Here is an 18690-nt window from a genome sequence, read left to right on the forward strand (position 1 = left end):
GATTTTTTATATTCACTTCAGATATACAGCTGCTGGAGTTATGCTGTCAACGTTGAAGTATATTTACCCGAAATGATGTCATAATGACAAAGCTTTTAATATTTTTCTTGAAAAATTTCAGTAATCCCTCATGAAACGTAACCTCTTGAGTTCCGTTTTTATTTTCTTGTCTTAATATTCAGTCAACAGAACTGAGGTTAGAACTGCGGCCATCTGGTTTATTATTTTACAAAAGGAGTCAACTGGATTACACTGATAAGAGTGTCTTCTATGCCTTTAGTTTTGTATTATATTTAAAGACTAAAAAATGAGCCGACAGGACCTGGTGAAATAGATTGCCCACCACAGTCTAAACGAAAACACTCAATCTGGAAGGAAATTAATGCTGTGAAGTAAAGCTGGTCTCCTCGATTGCGAGTGTCGACTGGCATTAGATAATTGACTATTGTAAGTGTCGATCAACCGCTCAACCATCGATTGTGAATGCTTTTCAACCGCTCATTTTGAGACAGCCATTTTTCAATCGTTAGAACATTTATGAATTTTGTGGGTCAAGTTACAAAATATAAACGACTGGAGTCTATTCTACTGCCAGTCGAAACTCGCAATAGGGGGGATTGAATGACAAGTCGTACGAAATATTTTGAAAAAATATTTGAAATAAATTACATATTTTATAACTAGAGTAGCTATCTTATTCAGCTTAGTTTGTCCTACAAAAACAAAGCGCAAACCGGATTGGGAATAATTTAGGGTTAATGGAATCTTTGGAGCGACATTTAAATAGAGATCTTACGATAATCTTCAATTTCGGTGGTAATGAAAGATTTTTAGAGAATAATCGCTGAAGGACCGTGTTAATATTAGGTTTAAAATTCTTTCTTATTATCATAAATAAAATTTTATAATGATTTTTCGAATTCAATTTTGCCAAAATCAAGTTCCACAGTAATTTATTTATTAATTAATACGCCTGAAGTTTGTACGAAACATATTTAGATAAAACCTTTAAGCGTTAATAAAATCTGAGTTGTTCTTCTTCAAATATACACAAAAAAATGAATATATATATATATATATAACTAATTCACAGAAAAACTTATTGTACCATGGCGTATACGTAACTTTAAAATTTTCACTGCACTAGTCATTCGGAGTCTCTTAATTACTTGTGTTATTATGCCGGAAAATGTTTTATGCATTAAATAACTTTCGATATTATAACATACAGGGTACTTCACCTCACCAAAGCTATTATAGGAAAATTTAAATTTTCTGCTTTTGCAGCGCAGAAACTTCTGCCAGACAGCTATCCCGCAGTGCCACAGCTCCAATGTGTAAATGAAACCGCAATAAAAATCAGGCCTAGCGGTTACACCTATACATGCAACGGCAATTCTCACGCAAATTTACATTTTTTGTGCGTTTAGAATTTTTTCGAATTTGATTTGCAATGCTTTTAGCGAACACCGTTATCCTTTTGTAATTTATGGGATTTTTAAACACTACTCCCGCTTCTCAACTGTTTTTTTTTTGTTTTGTGTTTTAGTTTGTGTAATTGGGGCACTTACAGCAATAATTCAAGGTGTCAAATGCAGTCGAGTTACATTTACATGGTTGCTTAGTGGTGAGTGAGTCGCTTACTGTTTGCGTGAAAGCTTAAGCTTATGGGTGGCAAATGGACGCGTTGAAAGTTGGGAACTTAATTAAAAAAACAGACGTACGCTATTGTTTGAACCTCGTTAACTTAATCATTTCAACTGCAAGGTATATAGGTTTGGTCTGAGTAAGTACAATTTAAGAAACTAGTACTATATACTAAGGATTTGAAAGTGATTGTAACCATAGTCTTAATAAATAAGTAAATGAAATAAAAATGGAGAGAATCATCAATAGCAACCTTTCGACCACAAAGCAAGAAAGAATACTTGATTTGATAAAAAGAAAAAAATAAATAAATATTGAACCCCACTTATATCCTTCAATATCAAAAGCATAGTTGATACGTTTACTACTTTCACTAGTTTTCTTGAGTTCCTTTAGCGCCCACCAGCGGGAGTGTATGGTTTAGCTACTAACCATACTAAAATAATTATGGTTTCGAGCTCCAAAGAGTTTTGAAGTAATCGAATGGTCCCTGTAGGAAATATAGGTTCGTTGGACCGGCATAATAGAAGCAGTTACGAAAATACCGGAAAACAAATGGACGCAGAATGAAGTGACTTTCAACTGAGCAGCTTAAACATTCATTTTGTTTTACTTGTACCAACACAATTGAATTTATGTAGATCGCTTGTACCTGATTTTATCGATCGTTTTTGTTTGTATGCCAATGATAATTCTCGAAACCTTTTTTCCTTTATCCTATACTGGTGGGGTACACCTTCAGGACCCTTAATCGTCTATGATCGTCGGCGCTCGCTTTGTCAATCTCTGTTACGTGAGACCACTCTCCTTATTTCGTCTTCGCATGTGCGGATTGCGTATTTAAATGCCTTCCCTTTTACTATGAAGCACTCGAAATTTTCGTGAAATACTGATCGAGAAAAAATTGTATATTTGAAGAATGCTTTTGTGCGAAAAAAGTTCGGAAATTCCATCTTTATATCTTCTTCTTCGAGAAGTTAAATGGCGATGCAATTTTGGTACGTTCATTTCATAATAAGTATTTTTTTAACAATTGAAAAGCAACAACAAGTTCAGTCCTTCTACTTGGCGTTTGGAACAAGACATCTTCGAGATAGATTTGTTTCTATTATCAATGTAGGGTGTCTTATTATTAGTAGGATCTCTAAAACCGGTGAATAAAATTTCTCTCGAGAATATTTATTCTTTAATCATGTTTTCCGAAACATTTTTAATTCCTTTCCGATGAATTGCTGCATATTTCCTGGACATCGTGCAGGCAATGCTATGATTCTGAGTATACTATTTTCATAAAAAAACCTCAAAAAAGCTATTAGTTATCCATATCCGATTAAATTGATCCCATGTTTAGAAATCTTACTTTTTTATATTCAGGTAGGTCAATTTTGTTTTTGTGTAATAAATATGACCATGATCCATCTAAGAAATCTAATATTTCGTTAATTTTCAGAATAATATGTGTTTTGCTCTTCAAAGAACGGTCTTGTAACCGACATACATTTTCGAAACCTTAAATAGTAACTTCAATTCTCTCCTTTAGCATTGGTATATTGACTTCGTTATTCAAAATTATAATCAAATACATTTTAATTAAATTCTCGCAATGACTTTTTCACTATTTTTTCATGGACTTCGTACTTTGTTCACCTCTACAAAAGTGAAAACCATATTTGGCGCTTACGTGCTTGTTTTCATTGCCACATATTTATACTGACGGACATTAAATATAAATTGCAGACCAACAGTTCAAGACGCTTGATGCGGAACATAAAATGTTTGGTACAATAAAATCTTTTCAGCTTAAATAAACTTCCGGTGAACTCTGGCGCTGCCACTGATACTCAAACACTGGAAAGGTAAGTGATATGCACTATAAACAAACAACAGTGCAACAGTAGCAACGGTCATGAATACACACACATACACACTAACATGGACATATGCACGGTTTGCGAAGAACAATATTCACAAAAATATTCCGCACTTTTGTTGCCAGAGCCAGCGAATGGCAAAGAGCAAACAGCTAGCCGCGGGCTGTCCACTGCACAGTGAGAGCCATGTAAGGATAATAGCATCGTACTCGAGCGTACATCAAATCCTTCAAGCTGCGCTTGGCTGTTGGTTGCACTTGTAAATCCAAGTGGTAAATAAAACACGAGGCAACGCGCAATGCGGCGCTACATTCGCAACCGTACGCTGTCACTGTCTTTCTCACTCTCCCCGCTGGTCTCTCTATGCCCTTTTGGTGGCGTTGTAAGCGACTGAAATTAATGAAAGCAATAAAACAAGCATTGATCCGTGGTGTGTGCGAAGCGTAACGTTACACCGGTAGTACGCCACTGTATCTTCCCTTGTTCCTGTTCGCTGCAGCTGCATTATTGCAAACTATATGCATCACTACGCACCACCAGTGTAGATGTATGTATACTCGTAATATATATGTATATATACAACGAATTCTTGAGTGCCCTACAGAGATGTGTACTAGTACGACTCCAGTGATCACTACTTGAACCCTTTCCCGTTCTTTTCTCCGCCAGCAGTTGGCGAATTTGTGGTTAAAATGTTTCAAAAAGTGATTTAGTGTTCAGTTCAGTTGAACAGCGGCCAAATTTTGAACGAATTTGTTATAGTTCCTGAATTGTGATCAGTTGTCGCTTCTCTGCTGGGTAGCACAAATTTCTCTTTGTGAATGTTTGTTCGCCTTTGTGTACTTTGTCGAAGCTTACCGCGAAGAAATATTTAGCGCTATCCTTACGGATACGTGTGATTGCTGCCACAATCGGTTTTCCGTAAAGAGAACATGATATTACGAAGCGCAGTTTATAATATAGAAACATATATCTATGTATACATATACCTGAAATGATAAAATTAATTTTAAAATTTCCAAACTGAAATAGCAAATAGTTAAAGAAAATAATTTGCTTAAAGGGCTTTCAAAATCAACTCTGTTTGAACACCGCTCTCCTGCCAATGAATATGTATGTATGTGATTGCAACAAAGGGTTATCTAGTTAAATACAATACTCCTCTCTATGACAGAAAAAATGAAAAACTTGGATATATTTATAACCTCATAAATTTGTATAACATCTTGCTAATGTATCTTGATTTCATTATACGTTTCTAGTTTGATTTACATTGGGTAAGAGAGTTAATTTGACTATATCAAATTAAGATATTTCTTCAATATTTGTTTATTTATTGAATCTGCTCTTTGGAGCCTAACAAAAAGTTATCAAATCTTAATTCTAATTAAAACTAGACAAGCTCAACCAAGTGATTGAGTTGTTTTGGTGAAACGTTGCTCATCAGTGTGCTGGCATATCTGTTCGTTTTAGACGTGATTGATTGCAAGAATGTACTAAAGCGTTAGCCAATGGGTTTGGATGATCTTGGAGTTTGGATATATATTTGTGTCTGCTGTTCTCTACTTCTTTCTTTACCATGAGAATACCAAGATCTTTATGGATATTTTCATTACGCATGCACCATGGTGAGCACGTGATTGTTCGAAGCATTTTTGATTGACATCTCTGAATTATATGAATGTTGGTTTCACAGGTCGTACCCCACAGTTGAATGCCGTACATCCAAATCGGTTTTATGATCGTGTTATATAACAGATCTTTGTTGTCTAGGCTAAGTTTTGATTTTTTGTTTAGAAGCCAATTTAAATGTGCTGCTTTTATCTTCATGCAGGTTATTTTGCTCGATATGTGTTTTCTCCACGTGAGCCTTCTATCTAAGTGAATACCAAGATATGTTACTTCATTCGATTGAGGCACTAGAATATTGTTCATTTTTACTGCCGGGCACGTTTTTGGTCTTAGGGAAAATGTAACTTGCTTGCACTTTTGTTCATTTACATTTATACGCCAGTTGGCTAGCCATTCTTCGATAAAAATCAAATGATCTTCTAATACTCTTGATGCTATAATTGGGCATTTGTTTCGGCTCACTAGAGCTGTGTCATCCGCAAAAGTTGATGTCAAAATATTACTAGCTGTTGAAGGTCTGCTGTATATATTATGTATAGAGTTGGCCCCAAAACACTGCCCTGCTGTACACCAGCTCTTATTGGTCGTTCTTCAGATATGAAGTCTCCTACTTTGACAGTAAATTTTATATTTTTTAAATAAGACTCCAAGGTTTTATGCATTTCGAGTGGTAAGCTTTTTTTAATCTTATATAAAAGCCTGTCATGCCACACTTTATCGAACGCCTGAGCCACATCTAGAAATATAGCAGAACAGTACTCTCTATACTCGAACGCCCTTCTGATTTCGTTAGTAATTCTATTTACTTGTTCTACAGTGCCATGTTTTGCACGAAAACCGAATTGGTGCGTTGGTATTACATTATTTTCATGGAGGAAAGGAGACATCTTTGATAGTAACAAGGAGCCATCTTTGATAGTAACACTTTTTCAAATATTTTAGAAAGCCAGGGTAGAAGACTGATTGGTCTGTATGAAGACGGCTGTGTCAAGTCTTTCCCTGGTTTGTCTATCATGATGATCTGCGACTTTTCCATGAAATTGGATAGTAACCGAAACTGAGAATAGCGTTAAAGAGCAAGGAGAGCACTGTTAAAGCAATATTTGGTAACTCAATTAGCATTTTTGGAGTAATTTTATCGTGTCCTGCCGACTTTTTTGGATTCAGCTCTTTTATGATTTTAATAATTCCAGAAGATGACGTTTGATATTACTAATAGTAATCTTTCCCGAAATTTCGGTAATATAATAACCTCAGGGAAACTGAATTTCCAGAAGTAGTTGAGCACAGAAATATGTGTATAAATACTCGTATATATATATGCCTCATAGGTATTATACCATTTTCTAGAATGATTCTATTGCAGGCTCCATAAATTAATAAACTATTAACTTTTACAAACTTCGTTGTTGTTTTCTTTTTGATGGTGGCCGTTTGATTTGAAAGAAGAAAATGTCCTTTTATATTCTCGCAACTAAGTTGCTAAAGCGTATTATAGTTTTGTTCACATAACGGTTGTTTGTCAGTCATAAAACTAAAACTACCTAGACTTACATATATATCCAAAAGTGATCAGGGTGACGTGTAGAGTTGAAATTAGGATATCTATCTGTCCGTCCGTCTGTGCAAGGTGTAACTTGAGTAAATTTGATACACGTGTTCCTTGGCACCATAAGAAGAAGCTGATTTTGTAGATGGGCGAAATCGGACCACTGCCACGCCCACAACTAAGCCATATACAAAGTTAGGAAAATAAAATTTGGTACAGAAGATCACACTATAGAGGGGCATATATGATGAAATTTTTGTGGGAAAGTGGGCGTGGCCCCGCTCCTACTAAGTTTTTTGTACATATCTCGTAAACTACTACAACTATATCACCCAAACTGTAAAGTTATCGGCTGCTTTCTCATACAGTCTAAAAATAACGGAAATCGGGTACATATATCTACGGGTATGCCACTGAACTCATGAAACTGAGTCAGTATATAATATTTAAATGCTTATCGTAACATTCCACAAATTCTTTTTTATAAAAAAATGCTTGTGAGTGCTATATGTATAAATAAGAAGATATATTATATAAAGAAGTATTCAGCTTAATTCACTTTAATCCATACTTAAAGCTAGTTAGTTTCATTTCGACGTCCAAAGAGTTCGCGCAATTCGGGGGAAAATGTCTCGCTTTGTTTTCTTTATTTTGGTGAATTATTTTTTAATTTTGCAAATTAAATTTGGATTTGGCCATAGTAATGATACGACTACAGTGTGCGATTGCAACTGTTTTGTGCAAATAGAAGCCGTTAATGATGATCTCGACGAAGTTTAGCGAAAATATAATCGACACAAAAACTTCGAATGTGGAACAGCAGTTAACTGCAAATCGGTAAAAATTACTAACTACTCCTGAAACTCTTAAAAGTGCTATAGTTTATTAGTTGCATATACATAGTTACGGTGTAGTACTCATAGTTAATAACTGCTTATTTCAGAGCAATAAATCCATCGAGTTGTATGGAAGCAGCCGCTAACAGTTTGAAGAGTGGCGTCTATAAAATTAAGCTCGAAATGATGAATATCATCGAATTGGAGGTATTTTGCGAAGATGTGGGAGACGGAGGCTGGACAGTTATTCAACGTCGTGAAAGTGGCTCCGTGAATTTTACTAGAAATTGGCATGACTATAAGAAGGGATTTGGTGATTTAACGGGAAACTATTGGATCGGTTTGGAAAAACTGCATGCGCTCACCAGCAGCGTGAACATGAGTTGTATATTCAACTGAAAAGGCGTAATGGCGAAAAATACTATGCAAAATATTCAGTGTTCCTTATAGATGCTGAATCAGAGAGCTACACATTAAAGAAATTGGGTAATTATAGCGGAAATGCTGGTGATTCCTTAACACAACATTTGGGAAAGAAGTTTTGAACATATGATCGTGATAATGAAAATGCGGAAAGCAATTGTGCAGCGGAATTTGAAGGCGCTTGGTGGTTTGACAGTTGTTATCACAGATAAAAACATTTTCCGTTTGATAAAAATACAGCGTTTGCGATCTATATTTTTTATTTTCAGTCACCTAAATGGGGTCTACAATGGTGATCATTTCGGCGTGATTTGGATAAAAATAGGAAGAAATGAATCTTTAGTTTTTACGCAGATGATGATTCGACCAACTTTAAACGGTTTTAGATGGCTGGCGTTGAGCAATTTAAATCCAAATGAATAAGAAAAAGTTATATTTTAAATCTTTATGCTAAAACTATCTGACTTCGATCAGACTTTAATGTTGTTATTTACAGAATCAAAGATATTTTTTATACTCTCGCAACAAATGTTGCTAAAGAGAGTATTATAGTTTTGTTCACATAACGGTTGTTTGTAACACCCAAAACTAAACGAGTTAGATATAGGGTTATATATACCAAAGTGATCAGGGTGAAGAGTGGAGTTCAAATCCGAATGTCTGTCTGTCCGTCCGTCCGTCCGTCCGTCTGTGCAAGCTGTAACTTGAGTAAAAATTAAGATATCTTGATGAAACTTGGCACACTTATTTCTTGGCACCATAGGAAGGTTGCTTTCGAAAATGAGCAAAAGCGGACCACTGCCACGCCCACAATATGGCGAAAACCGAAAACACATAAAGTGCCATAACTAAGCCATAAATAAAGCTATGGAAATAAAATTTGGTATGAAGGATCGCACTATGAAGGGGCATATTTGGATGTAATTTTTTTGGGGAAGTGGGCGTGGCCCCGCCCCCTACTAAGTTTTTTGTACATATATCGCAAACCAATAGAGCTATATAAACCAAACTTTCTGCAGTCGTTTTTTTTAGCCATTTCCTAAAACAGTCCATAAATGAAAGAAATCGGATAATAACCACGCCCACCTCTCATACAAAAGTTAGGTTGAAAATTACTAAAAGTGGGTTAACTCACTAACGAAAAATGCCAGAAACACTAAAATTTACACAAGAAATGGCAGATGGAAGCTGCACTCAGTTTTTTTTACAAAATGGAAAATGGGCGTGGCGTCGCCCACTTATGGGTCAAAAACCATATCTCAGGAACTACTAGACCGATTTCAATGAAACTTGGTTTGTAATAGTTTCCTTACATCCCAATGGTATGTTGTGAAAATAGGCCAAATCGCTTTACATCCACGCCTACTTCCTATTTACCAGAACTTTGAAAACAATCTGAATCGTTTACTTTACAATATATAAAGTAAGTACTAGTGAAGATATCGGTGCAGAACTTTGCACAAATTCTATGTTAATAGTGTGACAGCCCCATTCTAAAAATCGCCGAAATCGGACCATAGGTTTTAAGGCCCCATATAGCGAACACGAGGACCTCGGTGCTTCTAACCTAATATTATGGTTTCCAACTTTCAATGGACTTTATACAATATATATGACGAATATGTGGGTCAAATTGTGTATTATATAATATAAATAAAGTTAAATAAATAAATTGCGAGAGTATAAAATGTTCGCTTTCACCCGAACTAAGCCCTTCCTTACTTGTTTTCTAATAAATATATTACACTTTTAATGGCCAAATAATGAAGGATTTATTTAGCACATTTAGAATACATCGAATTAGTTCAAATAAGCACTGTGTTGTTCGATAACTTATTGTCAGTGTGAAGATTTATAACGCAAAACTTATTGAAATCCTCGCTCGTAGCTTGTGGCGGATCACTATAGGTTTGTGTAACCTGACGTTGTCATGATGGAACACTTGCTACTTGTTGGCTGGTCCGAATTAAGACTTTGGCTGTAGGGGAGCAGAACATAGGAATTGATTGAAATGATGTTTTAAGGAATCACCAACATTTCCGCTATTATTACCCAATTTCTTCAAAGTGTAGCTCTGTGATTCAGCCCCTATAAGGAACTCTGCATATTTTTCGCCATTACGCCTTTCCAGTTGAATAAACAACTCCTGTTCCCAGCTCCTGGTTAGCGCGTGTAGTTTTTCCAAACCGATCCAATAGTTTCCGCTTAAATCACCAAATCCCTGCTTATAGTCATTCCAATCTCTAGTAAAATTCACTAAGCCACTTTGACGCCGTTGAATAACTAACCATCTCCCAAAATCGACGTCTTCGTCACAAAATACCTCCAAGTCGATGATATTCATCTTTTCGAGTTTGATTTTATAGACGCCACTCTTCAAGCCGTTAAAAGTTGCTTCCATACAACCCGATCGGTTTGTTGCCCTAAAATAAACAGTTAATAACTGTGAGTCTATACTACATAACTATGTATAGGCGATTAATAAACTTTAACATATAGCAAATAGTTAACCGAATTTACCGAATTGCAGTTAACTGCTGTTCGATGTTATCCGTGCTCTTTTTCACATCTGCTAGAGCTGTCATGATTTTTTTAACGGCATCTAGTTGCACATCATAGTGGTAATCACACACTGTACTTGTATCATTACTCTGACCAAATCCAAATATAATTTGCAAAATTATAAAATAATTCACCAAAATAAAGAAAACAAAGCGAGATATTTTTTGATCGAGGTATGCGAACTCTTTCGATGTTGAATTGAAAATAACAAATTTTAAGTATGGATTAAAGTGAAATAAGCTGTATACTTCTTTATATATCTTCTTATTTATACTTGCACTCACAAGCAGTTTTTTATAAAAAAGAATTTGTGGAATGTTACGATAAGCATTTCAATATTATGTGCTGACTAAGATTCATGAGTTCTGTGACATCCCGTAGATATACGTATGTACATCGTCGAAAGCTTTTCTCAAAGAAGTGCATTCAATTAAATAAAAATATCTCACATTAAAAAGGGAATTTTTTTTCAAATATTTTCAATGTATTCAAAGACAGCGAACCCTGTATACACACTTGTACTTTGTGGTACCAGCAAGAATTCTTTAATAACAAGTAAGGAAAGGCTAAGTTCAGGTGCAATCGAACATTTTATACGCGGAATCAGTCTATTCATTATGAAATGACAAACCAAAATTAAAAAAAAAAACCAAACCAACTCATAAAAGAGAGCAACTCCGAAAAAGTATTGTCTTCAACGGCACGTTCAAAAAAATAGCCTTTATTAGATACATATGTATGTCCCTCATAGAATCTTGTGCCACGCATATTTGTTCAAAGAAATCTTTTGTTAAACTAATGTATTTATGGTAAAATACCATTACATATATATATTTGATGTGATATTGGAGCAGCTCATACCATATTGATAATCTATACGACTATTATAAAGGGAAAAGATTTGTATGTATGTTTGTAATGCATAAACTCAAAAACTACTGTGCCGATTTCAAAAATTCTTTCACCATTGGAAAGCTACATTCACCTCAAGTAACAAGGGCTATATATTTGCTAGAATCTCAACTTTCTGGAAATGGTTCCCAGTTGAGGGTATCAAAAAAACTCCGTGATGTAGAATCTGAAAATCGCTTGCAAGTCATTCTCTTCGCATCGCAATCACGTGCCAGAGAGTCGAGTAAAGAGCGCTCGCAGCTGTTTGTTTAAACCCGTGCGAAGCCGGAGCGGTCTGCTAGTATACTATATAGTGAGAACAATTGTATCTAATAAATGTGAAAACAATTTTTTACATATTACTTCATAAATAAGTACATAAGTTTCATAAGAACATGTTCATGTTTCATTATTGTTTGTAACGAATTTTGCGTTCAATAACTCCCAATATTGTAACGAAAATTGCACCAGAACAAACTAGAATTGACAGTCGAAATCGATAACTTTCCAGATTTACCCAGACAACGATATTCGTAGAATGTTCGAGTGACGATGTATTGCCAACAATCGACTATATAAGGGCTGTCGGACTGGCATCAACACACAGTTCTAATAAGAGAGTTGCCGAGTAAGGACAATTCTAAAGAGAGAGTTGTAAGGTAAGTTATAAGGATTTAGAAATAAAGATTAGTGTATAGCCATTAAAGTGTGACTTTTATTTGACAATCCACTGATCGAACTCAGGGTAGAGTTTCAGCGTAAACGACAGATTTTGGAAATCCGTTACAATATCTTTAACAATATATTGGATGATATTAAAGTGGAATAGAAACATTTAGACGGATAGCTGTCAACTCTCAACCCACTTGTCAAATAAACACCCGTGTTTGACATTTATGCCCAGTATACTTTGAAAAAGATACGAGATCACGCAACTGCGTTCGTTCTGCAAAAAACTCTGTTAAATTAACATTAGGACTGAGGAATATTTCTGTCTTAACCGATACGTGAATAAGCGAATTGCCATATATGGAGAGTAAAGTATTCTGGAAAGTGAGCTTTTGGTGACAAAACCATAATGAGAAATAGGTATGACCAACTATGAACACGTATTTCACACCGTTATAATGCTTGTTTGGTGCCACGACAAATTAATTATTAATGATAAAGATAGCCAAGAATTAATTATAAAACAATCTTCAGCAACTTATTGACACGACCAGTCTAGCTATACTGAAGAAAGCTACGCAAAATTGTAACTATCAGAATTCTGTTTATACAATATTGTGACAAAATTTGCCTTTTTTGTGTGTAATAGAAGTGTATATCTCTTAAGGGAGGCATCTTTTATTACGCTAGTTTTGCATATATTGGTATTTGAAGTAACAGTTATAGTGTTTAAGGAAAACAGACGAGTTTAACAACATAATTAGTCATACCTTTACGAGCTTTAGCTCTGAGTGCTTACTGTAAAAATAAAATAGAGAGAGTACCCAAATTTGAATGAAAGCTCTGTGTAACTTCACTTAAGCGTACTATGAATTATAGATCAAAAGTTAGAGCGAACCCAAATAAATACGATCCCTTAAAGCTGCCATAGGCATCAAGCATTCTTTTTGGGCAGCAACACCTGCGTAAGTTATTTTATTGCGAAATTTGAAAATTTATACCAATACAAATGTGCAATTGTACATATTTGCTGGCGAAAACAATCATTGAAACGTGTTTCGAAAACGTTTGTTCCAAATTTAATGGGGCGTAACACATTGCATTGCCATTTTACTGTCACTTGACGCTTATAACAATAAATAACAATTTTATAAATCAACAACGAGCAAAGCGAAAAACGAAAATATGGAAGTTGGTGAATGTGAGAAAATGTGCAATAAAAATTCGTGTGTAAAAATGTATGTACGCATGCGAATTCGAATGAAGAAGTAAGCAAAGAAAGCAAAGAAAGAAAACAAAATGCTAGCTTTATTCATGGCCTAAACTTTGCTGCTTGCAACCGACACGTTATGGCTTGTGCGGAGGGGGTGTGTGAAGGTAAGTACTTGTTCAAGTGTCTTTCGGAAGTTCAGGGACAAAATGTAACTTTCTTATTTTGATTGAAAGATAAATCGAATTTATGAATTTATTATGAAAATATAACAGCAGCAATTTCGCACAAAATTATTTATTCATGGTGTGTGCACGCAACTGTTGACGCTGCCGCTGCCTCCCCTCCCCCTCCGCCACCTGCGTCCCGTAACAATTCACTGTCTGTGTGCCTTCGTAATTGAAGTACATACCTTGCTATTGTTGTTGTTGCTGTTGTTTCTTGTTTGGCTGTTTGTTCATTGTTGTTGACTGGCTCTTATAGCTGTTGTTGCCGTTGTTGATGTTGTTACATATTTGACAAGCACTCGACTGAAGGGTCGAGCTTTTTTCAACGAAATTGTTTCCCTCCATTCAGTAGATTGCTTTGAAGAGTGGTGTGCGCGCAACCTTAAGTTGCTTACTTTCTGCCGAAAGCATGAGATTATGTCTTTAGGAAAATATGTTGTTTATTATAGCTATGCTACCATGTTTTGGCTGTAAGCAGTATGTTGTAGTTAAATTAAGTCAAGGCTTGACTCTGCTTGTCGACAAGACAAGTGTTGGTGGCCTATATAACACTAGAATTCAAAATATATAAATTATTTACCGATAATTTCTTTACCTGAGACTTAGATGCTGTTCGAGATTCCTCGCACTGATGTTTGGCAAGTGTCTTCCATTCAAATTCGTAACTCAAAACATTTCAAAGACGAACTCCCGCTGTCAGACGTCTTTGTAGGTGATGCATCAAAATTCCGTCTACTTTAGCCGAGTCCGAAGACTGCATGCGAACTTATAAGCGTCATATATGGCAATGACAATATTGATATTGAGCTGAGAATTCCTTGCCTTCATGTATTACTTTAGATTTAATTTTGTTTCTTAGAAGTAAACCCTCATTGACATGAACAATAACAATAATCTAAGGTTTCTTAAATTCCGGTCGTCACTCTGGACCGCAATGTTAGATCAAAATTTTATATAAGCTTTAATTAACCATCAATTTCTTATTGGTAAGAATGTAGTTAAGAACTCAGTTTGGAAAGCATTTAATATATCATTATGAAACAGTAAAAACAATATGTTATTGACTAAATTTTTATGCCCTTCTTTTTAATCAATTTGTCGAGTTCTTCATTTTTATTTTTTATTTCCGAAGAGAAGAGTTCAGCAAATCAGTTATCATTAAAATCCGTCTAGTTGTTCTTGATTCATATATGGTGTAACTTCGGAAATCACAATGACATGCCTTGGATCTTTCTCGTTACATCTTACCGGTTAAAGCCTTTGAAAGAACTAATTGTGGATCAAACATGAAAACATAGGTTGATTGTAGAATATTAGTTAATACAGATTGCTAAAGTTTGAGGTCATTAATATTCCAGAGATATTCAGAGAGAGAGAGAGAGGGAGAATGAGAACGCGAGCGAAAAAGAGATAAAATATGCACTTCTGAACGATATTATATTTAATAACCAGAGAAAATGTCGACGTCTAGTTGCATCTAAGTATAGAGTACGCATCAGCATGTATTTTACTTGTAGCTATAAGTATATTCTTACTGTTGTATTACAAAAATATGTATTTCATTTCTCAACTCGTAACAGTTTCTACAATTTGGACAGTCAGCTGCCAACTGACAGAAATTAATTATAAGGATGACTCACGAAAGCTATTAATTATAATTATTTGCTTTTCAAATGAGCCAAAGCTGTCGTCTCGCTATGGAACGTGTGTCTGTGTATTTGCATGTGCTTTGTGGCATAACTGATTGTCCTTCGCATTGAGTGGACCAGCTGTTGCAACAAAATCTCATTCTAGTACAATTGCAAATTGCAGCAACATGCAATCCACACACACTCGAAATATTCAGGCGCATCAGTGCACTGCAGTGGCATGCGTACTGGTTCTGGTACTGGTACAATTTCAACTAGCATTGGTAACAGTTAGTGGACGTTTAAACATATACCATATTAAATTATGAATTGGAGAATTAGTATTCGCAAGGTTTCGTACGCAGCGTCTGTTTCTTTTTCTCCAATACTCTAAAAGTGATTTGCTGAGATAAGAAATATCTTTAGTCTCTCTTATTGACTAAGTGCCGAGAGAAGATTTCGTTCTGCTAGTTCGAGTCACGATGTGATAGATCTAGATATTGAATAATAAAGATTTTTTCAAAGCGCGTGACAAAAGGGCATCACACTCTCCAACTCGTCCGTTACTTGAACTCAAAAAAACTTAGCCCCGAACTAGTTTTGTGCTCCCCTAAAATACCACTTCGGGCTAGTCAACTTCACCAGAGGGAACAAATACTAATGTACTAATACTACGAGCATCTTGCTGGCCACTTGGCTGTCGGGCTATTTGACAAGATGCCTGACAGATTCTTCAACTGAGTTGATTTTCAGTGGCTGCTGTGCCATTTATTGTGTGGCGGCGCACTCATGCACTCGTGTCAAGGAGCAAATGTTGACAACTTAAATAGAGCAGCAACCGAATGACAACACAACTAAAGCAGTAAGCAGTATAAGAACAAGAAGAAGATGTTGTAGAGAACTGGAAAATGTCAAAATGGCTAAAGCAATGACTGCAATGGCAACTAAAATACAAATACAACAACAATTACAAATACAAATACAAATGCGAATGCGATCAAATACAAACACTAATGCAACGCACTTACGAGTTTATTATATTTATATACAGACACACATACACTTATATATATATATATATATATATATATATATATATGCGAGTGCGTGTGCTGTTTGCATTAGTGTTGTATTTGCAGCTTGTTGCAAGCATGTTGCTGCATTCACTAGCAATTTTGCACTTTCTGTTTGCCTTGTGGTTGCTTTTAGCATTTACGGGCAACAACAACAGCTGCATCACTCTCCACAACGGCAAGTCAGACAATTTGTTGTTGCTCTTTTTTTTTTTGTACTCTCATTTATGTGTGCGTCAATTTGCAGTTTTTGTTGTTTGCACATTTGCTTGTTTGAGTTTACCGAGGCGCACCAAATAACAAAGGACTTTCGGTATAGTACTCCTTGAAAGACTCTTGCAGCGCCGTAGCTGGCTGAGTGGCTGTCTGCTGCTACGTTTGTTGTCGGTGTGCAGGCTGCCTGCCAGTCATCAGCGTCTTGAGTGAAAATCATTGCCTTCATGCTAGCGCATTCATCAGCATTTTAAATAAATTCAGTAGCTAACTTGTTTGTTTGTTGTCATTTCGGGGCATACGTAAGAGTATGAAAACACAAACATGCATTGTGGCTGAATAAATTGTGTGCAATTGCATATACTACTCAAGAATTAAGTTTAATTGAATTAAAAGTTGAGATATACAACACTTCTCGTGGCCATGCAGGCAAAGGAGGAAATGTTTTGCTCCACTCTCATATGTTAAACTTCACTCTGCCAAATAACTAATTTGAATGCCTAAATTAAGTCCTATTTTGTAGACTTATGACATATGAAATATATATATTAAGTTACAGTTAAATAATACTAACAGCAAAAAATCTATAAATTTTTCTTCAACTTCAAATAAGGTTTAAAGAATTTGCCAGACTATTGTGCAATATTGCCGCCGTTAATGACACTATAAGGTTACCAGTTTACGGCAGTGTCTTTCAAGCAGATGTGTCATTAAGCTGTCACTTTCATAGCGGGGAGCATTCACTCTGATATCAGAGCGGCAGAGCTGGCCTCTAACAGAACGCTCAAGACTAGTTAAGGAATGTTTAACTTAAATTACAGAGCCAATGAGGGCATACCTAGTCCAATCCCATCAGTTTGGGAACGAGCTACTGCTCTACTGTCCTCTTGTGTACTACCAGCATGTGTTCTGTGGATCTCACAAGAGTTCCTCAGGCTGTAATTAAAAACTAATACAAATTGATATTAACTGCTTCGAAAAATCCTTAGTGGATTCTAAGCGCTTGGTGAACCCGACATCACAAATCAATTTTAACAGTCAAAGTTGAATCTCCTGTGGCCAGCATTGAGGTCTAACCTAACCAAATGAATAAATTTCGATCCAAAATAAATATATTGGCGAACAATAGCCAATATTGCCACAATCTCGTCTTAGATTTGGTTTACATACATCTTTGAATGCAATTGTTACCAATGCAGCGTCTATAGGCTGGTTTCGCGTTCACAATTAATGCTAAAAAATCAGAGCTATTTTTATTCGGAGAAGAGTAGGAGAACCTTTAATATAAACAAGTAAGGAAGGGCTAAGTTCGGGTGTAACCGAACATTTTATACTCTCGCAATTTATTTATTTAACTTTATTTATACTATATAATACACAATTTGACCCACATATTCGTCATATATATTGTATAAAGTCCATTGAAAGTTGGAAACCATAATATTAGGTTAGAAGCACCGAGGTCCTCGTGTTCGATATATGGGGCCTTAAAAACCTATGGTGCGGTTTCGGCGATTTTTAGAATGGGGCTGCCACACTATTAACATAGTATTTGTGCAAAGTTCTGCACCCATATCTTCACTAGTGCTTACTTTATATATTGTAATGTAAACGAATCAGATCGTCTTCAAAGTTCTGGTATATAAGAAGTAGGCGTGGTTGTGAAGCGATTTGGCCTATTTTCACAACATATCATTGAGATGTAAGGAAACTATTACAAACCAAGTTTCATTGAAACCTGTCGAGTAGTTCCTGAGATATGGTTTTTGACCCATAAGTGGGCGACGCCACACCTATTTTCCATTTTGTAAAAAAATCTGAGTGCAGCTTTCATCTGCCATTTCTTATGTGAAATTTAGTGTTTCTGACGTTTTTCGCTAGTGAGTTAACCCACTTTTTGTAATTTTCAACCTAACTTTTGTATGGGAGGTGGGCGTGGTTATTATCCGATTTCTTTCATTTTTGGAATGTATTAGGAAGTGGCTAAAAAAAACGACTGCAGAAAGTTTGGTTTATATAGCTCTATTGGTTTGCGAGATATGTACAAAAAACTTAGTAGGGGGCGGGGCCACGCCCTCTTCCCCAAAAAAATTACATCCAAATATGCCCCTTCATAGTGTGATCCTTCATACCAAATTTTATTTCCATAGCTTTATTTATGGCTTAGTTATGGCACTTTATGTGTTTTCGGTTTTAGCCATTTTGTGGGCGTGGCAGTGGTCCGATTTTGCTCATTTTCGAAAGCAACCTTCCTATGGT

General features: G+C 35.8%; 1 protein-coding gene and 1 pseudogene across 2 annotated transcripts; one reads left to right on the top strand and one right to left on the bottom strand.

The window, feature by feature from the left end:
* Nucleotides 1–6361: 6361 nt before the first annotated feature.
* LOC105216906 (angiopoietin-related protein 1-like) lies at nucleotides 6362–11242 on the top strand (annotated as a pseudogene).
* LOC105216905 (angiopoietin-related protein 7-like) lies at nucleotides 9706–10611 on the bottom strand. Of its 2 annotated transcripts, XM_011191657.3 has the most exons (3): nucleotides 10479–10611; nucleotides 10011–10381; nucleotides 9706–9936 (listed from the first exon to the last, which is right to left on the bottom strand). In XM_011191657.3, exons 1-3 carry the CDS (start codon nucleotides 10541–10543, stop codon nucleotides 9887–9889), a joined length of 486 nt encoding a protein of 161 aa, XP_011189959.1. In that variant the 5' UTR covers nucleotides 10544–10611; the 3' UTR covers nucleotides 9706–9886. The 2 variants fall into 2 exon arrangements, with proteins under 2 accessions (XP_011189959.1, XP_011189957.1); XM_011191655.3 differs by having other exon boundaries at nucleotides 9706–10381.
* Nucleotides 11243–18690: the final 7448 nt, after the last annotated feature.

Source organism: Zeugodacus cucurbitae, chromosome 3, assembly GCF_028554725.1.
Source record: "Zeugodacus cucurbitae isolate PBARC_wt_2022May chromosome 3, idZeuCucr1.2, whole genome shotgun sequence".
NCBI lineage: Eukaryota > Metazoa > Arthropoda > Insecta > Diptera > Tephritidae > Zeugodacus > Zeugodacus cucurbitae.

Bases quoted from the DNA above. Each gene is read 5' to 3' on its own strand.
- LOC105216905 (XM_011191655.3), bottom strand. From the start codon at position 10,543: ATGACAGCTCTAGCAGATGTGAAAAAGAGCACGGATAACATCGAACAG. The intron at 10,382-10,478 runs GTAAATTCGGTT...TGTTTATTTTAG, and splicing joins CAGCAGTTAACTGCAATTCG to GGCAACAAACCGATCGGGTT.